Below are 6,847 nucleotides of genomic sequence, written 5' to 3'. Positions count from 1 at the left end.
TGGGGAGAGGGCCAGGGGGTTTGGGAGAGTGCCGGGGGGTTGGGGACAGTGCCACAGGGCTGGGGACATGGCCAGGGGGCTGGGGACAGTGCCAGGGGGCTGGGGACAGTGCCACGGGGTTTGGGACAGTGCCAGGGATCAGCCATCCATGGTGGGGCTGGGGACAGTGCCAGGGGGCTGGGGACAGTGCCAGGGGGCTGGGGACACGGCAAGGGGCTGGGGACATTTCTGGGGTCAGTTCTGGGGTCAGTTCTGGGGACACGGCCATGGTGGCCTTGGGGACATGGCCGTGGTGGCCTTGGGGACATGGCCACGGTGGCCTTGGGGACACAGCCATGGTGGCCTTGGGGACACGGCCGTGGTGGCCTTGGGGACATGGCCATGGTGGCCTTGGGGACACGGCCGTGGTGGCCTTGGGGACATGGCCGTAGTGGCCTTGGGGACACAGCCATGGTGGCCTTGGGGACACGGCCGTGGTGGCCACAAGGACTCATTAACGGGGACCGTGGGGACCCAACGACAGCAGCCATGGGGGTGGTGACCCAGGGGTGACCCCCCGGTGACCCCCCGGTGGTGACCCCCCGGCGGTGACCCCCCTGTGACCTCGCTGTCACCCCCGGTGTCCCCTCAGGGCCAAGTGGCTGACAGAGCCCAACGAGGACGCCGAGGAGCTGTTCCGCATGGTGGGCGAGGTCTTCATCTACTGGTCCAAGTCTCACGTGAGTGGGGGTCCGGGGGGGGGGGGCACCGAGGGGTCCCAGGGGGCCTTTGGGGGGGTCCCTGACCCCCTCTCTGTGTCCCCCCACCCCAGAACTTCAAGCGAGAGGAGCAGAACTTCGTGGTGCAGAACGAGATCAACAACATGTCCTTCCTGACGGCCGACAGCAAGAGCAAGATGGCCAAGGTGGGCTGGGGGACCCCAAAACTGCCCCTGCACCCCCTGCCCACCTGACCCCCAACCCCCCCCGGAGCCCTGGAACCACCCCACACACAGCTGGGACCCCCAGATCACCCCAAATCCCACCTGGGAGCCCTCATTCACCCCAAACCCACCTCAAACCTTTAATTCACCCCAAAATCCCACCTTGATTGACCCCCAAATCCCACCTTGGACCCCCAATTCACCCCAAAATCCCACCTTGATTGACCTCCAAATCCCACCTTGAACCCCCATTTCACCCCAAAATCCCACATTGGACCCCTAATTCACCCCAAATCCCACCTTGGAGCCCCAATTCACCCCAAACCCACCTCAAACCCCTCATTCACCCCAAAATCCCACCTTGGAGCCCTAATTTACCCCCGGGGGCCCCCTGGGGGCCCCCGGGGGCCCCCGGGGCCCCCCAAAAACCCCCCCCCCCCGGAACCCACAAACATCTCCTGGGGTTGGGAACATGGTGCTGGCCAAGGGTGGCCGCTGTGCTGTGGTGGGTGCCAGGGGACACCTGGGGACACCTGAGGACACCTGGGGGACACCTGGGACCCCCCAGAAACCCCCCCGGAACCCACAGATGTCCCCAGGGTTTAGGGACAAACCCCTGGGGTTGGGGACATGGGCCATTACGTCCTGGTGGGTGCCAGGGGACACCTGGGGACACCTGGGGACACCTGGGACCCACAGATGTCCCCAGGGTTTAGGGACAAACCCCTGGGGTTGGGGACATGGGCCATTACGTCCTGGTGGGTGCCAGGGGACACCTGGGGACACCTGGGACCCACAGATGTCCCCAGGGTTTAGGGACAAAGCCCAGGGTTAGGGACATGGCCACCGAACCTTGGTGGGTGGCCGGGGACAGCTTGGGGACAAGCCCAGGGTTTGGGGACACCCCCCAAGGGTTTGGGGAGCCTTGCTGAGGTGTCCCCTGTGTCCCCCCCTGCAGAAGGACACGGACGAGGAGGTTCGGGAGTTCCTGCACAACAACCTGCACCTGCAGGACAAGGTGAGCTGGCACGGCCCCCGCGTCACCGTGTCCCCTGCTGTGCCACCGTGTCCCCAGTGTGTCATCGTGTCCTTGGTGCCACCGTGTCCCCAGTGTGCCACGGTGTCTTCAGTGTCACTGTGTCCCCAGTGTGTCACCGTGTCCTTGGTGCCACCGTGTCCCCTCCTGTGCCACTGTGTCCCCAGTGTGTCACCATGTCCCCAGTGTGTCACCGTGTCCCCTGCTGTGCCACCGTGTCTTCAGTGCCACCGTGTCCCCTCCTGTGTCACCATGTCCCCAGTGTGTCACCGTGTCCCCTGCTGTGCCACCGTGTCTTCAGTGTCACCATGTTTCCAGTGTGTCACTGTGTCTTCAGTGTCACTGTGTCCCCTCCTGTGTCACTGTGTCCCCAGTGTGCCACCGTGTCTTCCGTGTCACCATGTCCCCAGTGTGTCACCGTGTCCCCTGCTGTGCCACCGTGTCCCCAGTGTGTCACCGTGTCTTCCGTGTCACCATGTCCCCAGTGTGTCACTGTGTCCCCTGCTGTGTCACCGTGTCCCCAGTGTGTCACCGTGTCTTCAGTGTCACCGTGTCTTCCGTGTCACCATGGCCCTCAGTGTGTCACCGTGTCTTCAGTGTCACCATGTCCCCTGCTGTGCCACCGTGTCCCCTCCGGGGACCCCCAAGGGACCCCAGGTGACCCCAGGTGACCCCCCCCACAGACGGAGCACCCCTGCAAGTCCAAGGTGGCCGTGTGGCACAAGCTTTGGGTGCTCTGTGCCCTTTGGGGTGCCCTGGGGGTGCTGTGGGGGCTCCCAGGGGTGCCCAGGGGGTTTGGGGGGTGCCAGGGGTACCCAGGGGGTTTGGGGGTGCCCAGGGGTGCCCAGGGCGTTTGGGGGTGACCCCGGGTGACCCCCCCACAGACGGAGCACCCCTGCAAGTCCAAGGTGGCCGTGTGGCACAAGCTTTGGGTGCTCTGTGCCCTTGGGGTGCCCTGGGAGATCCTAGGGGGGGTTTGCGGGTGCCCAGGGGGTCCCAGGGGTGCCCAGGGGGTCCAAGGGGTGCTCAGATGGTTTGGGGACCCCCAAGGGACCCCAGGTGACCCCAGGTGGCCCCCCACAGACGGAGCTCCCCTACAAGTCCAAGAAGGCCGTGTGGCACAAGCGTTGGGTGCTCTGTGCCCTTGGGGTGCCCTGGGAGATCCTAGGGGGGGCTTGGGGGTGCCCAGGGTGTCCCAGGGGGGCCCAGGGGGTCCAAGGGGAGCTCAGATGGTTTGGGGACCCCCAAGGGACCCCAGGTGGCCCCCCACAGACGGAGCACCCCTACAAGTCCAAGAAGGCCGTGTGGCACAAGCTCCTGTCCAAGCAGCGCCGCCGCGCCGTCGTCGCCTGCTTCCGCATGACGCCGCTGTACAACCTGCCCAGGTGGGCACGGGGGCACTGGGGGCACTGGGGGCACTGGGAGGGCACTGGGGGGCACTGGGGGGGCACTGGGAGTGGGGGTGGGCACCCTGAGACCCCCTCAGGGGAGCTGGGAATGTCCTTGTAGGCATTTCAGCCCCGCTGGGTGACACCTGGCACCCCGTGGGTGACACCTGGCACTCCCTGGGTGACACCTGGGAGCCCCTCGGTGACACCTGAGACCCCCCTGGGTGACACCTGGCACCCCGTGGGTGACACCTGGGACCCCCTGGGTGACACCTGGGACCCTCCGGGTGACATCTGGGAGCCCCTGGGTGACACCTGGGACCCCCGGGTGACACCTGGCACCCCCTGGGTGACACCTGGGAGCCCCTGGGTGACACCTGGCACTCCGTGGGTGACACCTGGCACCCCCTGGGTGACACCTGGGAGCCCCTGGGTGACACCTGGCACCCCCTGGGTGGCACCCGGGAGCCGCGGGGGGTGGCTGTGCCCCCAGGTGGGCACAGGCGGTGCCAGGCTGGCTCAGGTGACAGCGCTGTCCCCAGGCACCGGGCCTGTAACATGTTCCTCGAGTCCTACCGGCTCTCGTGGCTGGCCCGGGAGCAGCCGCCCTTCGAGGACCGCATGATCGACGACCTCTCGGTGAGGGCCGGCTTGGGGACACCACCGGGGGGCTTGGGGACATCCCCGGGGGGCTTGGGGACAGCCCTGGGGGTTAGGGACATCCTGAGACCCCCCTGACCCAGGGTTTGGGGCGATGACCTCTCGGTGAGGGCCGGCTTGGGGACATCCCCAGGGCGTTTGGGGACATCCCCGGGGGGTTTGGGGACAGCCCCGGGGGGTTTGGGGACAGCCCTGGGGGGTCTGGGGACATCCCCGGGGGGTTTGGGGACACCCTGAGAACTCCCTGATCCAGGACATCCTGCAGGGTTTGGGGACATCCCTGGGGGTTTGGGGACACCCCCCAGGGTTTGGGGACACCCCCGGGGGGCTTGGGGACATCCCCGGGAGGTTTGGGGACACCCCCGGGGGGTTTGGGGACACCCTGAGAACTCCCTGATCCAGACCCCAGGTGGCCCCCCAGGGACATCCCTGGGGGTTTGGGGACACCCCCCAGGGTTTGGGGACACCCCCGGGGGGCTTGGGGACATCCCCGGGAGGTTTGGGGACACCCCCGGGGGGTTTGGGGACACCCTGAGAACTCCCTGATCCAGGACATCCTGCAGGGTTTGGGGACATCCCTGGGGGTTTGGGGACACCCCCCAGGGTTTGGGGACACCCCCGGGGGGCTTGGGGACATCCCCGGGAGGTTTGGGGACACTTGGGGACACCCCCGGGGCTCTGGGGACACCCCTGGGGTTTGGGGACACCCCCGGGGCTCTGGGAACACCCCCCGGGGTTTGGGGACACCCCCGGGGGTCTGGGGACAGCGGGCCCCCCCTGAGGCGGGTTTGGGCTGTGGGCGCAGAAGTCGGGCCGGGGGGGGGAGGAGGAGGAGGAAGAGGCGGAGGCGCGGCCGGACCCGCTGCACCAGCTGATCCTGCACTTCAGCCGCACCGCGCTCACCGAGCAGAGGTGACCCCAAATCCCAGCGGGGACCCCGAACCCCGAGGGGACCCCGAATCACAATGGGGACCCTGAACCACAATGGGGACCCCAGACCCCGAGGGGACCCCAAATCATACTGGGGACCCCGAACCCGAGGGGACCCCGAACCCCGCGGGGACCCGGAACCCGAGGGGGCCCCGGACCCGAGGGGACCCCAAATCCCACAGGGACGCCGAACCCCGAGGGGACCCCAGACCCCGAGGGGACCCCGGACCCGAGGGGACCCCAAATCCCACAGGGACGCCGAACCCCGAGGGGACCCCGAACCCCGCAGGGACCCCCTGAGGGGACCCCGAACCCGCGGGGACCCCAAATCCCAGTGGGGACCCCAAACCCTGAGGGGACCCCGAACCCGAGGGGACCCCAGACCCTGAGGGGACCCCAGTATCCAAGGGGACCCCAAATTCCGAGGGGACCCCGAACACCGTGGGGACCCCAGACCCCGAGGGGACCCCAAATCACAATGGAGACCCCGAACCCTGAGGGCACCCAAACCCTGAGGGCACCCCAAATTCCGAGGGGAACCCCAAACCCTGAGGGGACCCCGGACCCCGAGGGGACCCCGAATCACAATGGGGACCCTGAATCCCTGAGGGGACTCGAAATCACAGTGGGGACCCCAAATCCCCAAGGGGACCCCAAATCACACCAGGACTGGGATCCAGAAACCCCAAATCCCACTGGGGGCACCCTGAATCTCCAAATCCCACTGAGAAACCCCAAATCCCCACAGAGGAGACCCCAAATCCCACCCTGGGGGGGGGGGGACCCAAACCCCCTGGGGGAACCCAAAGCACACCAGGAGGAACCCCAAAACCCCAAATCCCACTGGGAGAGACCCCAAATCCCCAAATCCCACTGGGAACACCCAAACCCCCACAGAGGAGACCCCAAATCCCACCCTGGGGGTGGGGGGGTGACCCAAACCCCCTGGGGGAACCCAAAGCACACCAGGAGGAACCCCAAAACCCCAAACCCCCTGGGAGAGCCCCCAAATCCCCACAGAGGAGACCCCAAATCCCACCCTGGGGGTGGGGGGGTGACCCAAACCCCCTGGGGGAACCCAAAGCACACCAGGAGGAACCCCAAAACCCCAAACCCACTGGGAGAGACCCCAAATCCCACTGGGAAACCCCAAATCTCCACAGAGGAGACCCCAAATCCCACCCTGGGCACCCCAAACCCGGGTTGGCCCCTCAAGGGTGGGGGGAGCTCAAACCCCCCGGGCTCACCTGGGTCCCCTTTTGGGGGGTCCCCCGTCCCCAACCCGTGTCCCCCTCCTCACACCCCGCAGCCACCTGGAGCAGGATCACCTGTACATGGCCTACGCCGGCATCATGGCCAAGGTGGGCACCCCAAAACCGGGGCACCCCAAAAACTGGGGGGACCCCAAAACTGGGGGGACCCCAAAACCGAGTTACCCCAAAACTGGGGGACCCCAAAACCGGGGGACCCCAAAACTGGGGGGGATCCCAAAACCGGGGGACCCCAAAACCGGGGCACCCCAAAACTGGGGGGGACCCCTAAACCGAGGTACCCCAAAACTGGGGCACCCCAAAACCGGGGGACCCCAAAACCGAGGAGACCCCTAAACCGAGGTACCCCAAAACTGGGGCACCCCAAAACCGGGGGACCCCAAAACCGAGGGGATCCCAAAACCGAGGTACCCCAAAACCGGGGCACCCCAAAACCGAGGGGACCCCAAAACCGATGGCACCCCAAAACCGGGGCACCCCAAAACTGGGAGGACCCCAAGAGCTGAGGGCTCAGGGGTTGGGGGTCCCTGGGGTCATTTTGGGGGTGGATTGGCCGGGATTGGGGTGGGGTCTCCAGGGATTTTGGGGGGAACCTGAGATGGAGAGGGGGTCCCTGAGGTTGAGGGGTTCCCAAAGTTTG

The 6,847-nt window shown here is 66.7% G+C and overlaps 1 protein-coding gene across 1 annotated transcript; it reads left to right on the top strand.

The window, feature by feature from the left end:
* Nucleotides 1-1,394: 1,394 nt before the first annotated feature.
* LOC121344208 (ryanodine receptor 1-like) lies at nucleotides 1,395-6,317 on the top strand (the record flags this gene model as incomplete). The annotated part of the gene is made up of 6 exons (XM_041419968.1): nucleotides 1,395-1,427; nucleotides 1,881-1,940; nucleotides 3,231-3,343; nucleotides 3,889-3,985; nucleotides 4,812-4,918; nucleotides 6,246-6,317. Coding segments are annotated over exons 1-6 (482 nt in total), but the record flags the coding sequence as incomplete, so codon positions are not given.
* Nucleotides 6,318-6,847: the final 530 nt, after the last annotated feature.

Source organism: Onychostruthus taczanowskii, unplaced genomic scaffold (genome assembly GCF_017590055.1).
Source record: "Onychostruthus taczanowskii isolate IOZ18803 unplaced genomic scaffold, ASM1759005v1 scaffold624, whole genome shotgun sequence".
In the NCBI taxonomy this organism is placed as follows: Eukaryota; Metazoa; Chordata; class Aves; order Passeriformes; family Passeridae; genus Onychostruthus; species Onychostruthus taczanowskii.
Note: the sequence above shows the minus strand (reverse complement) of the source record. Positions and strands in the feature narration are given on the sequence as shown.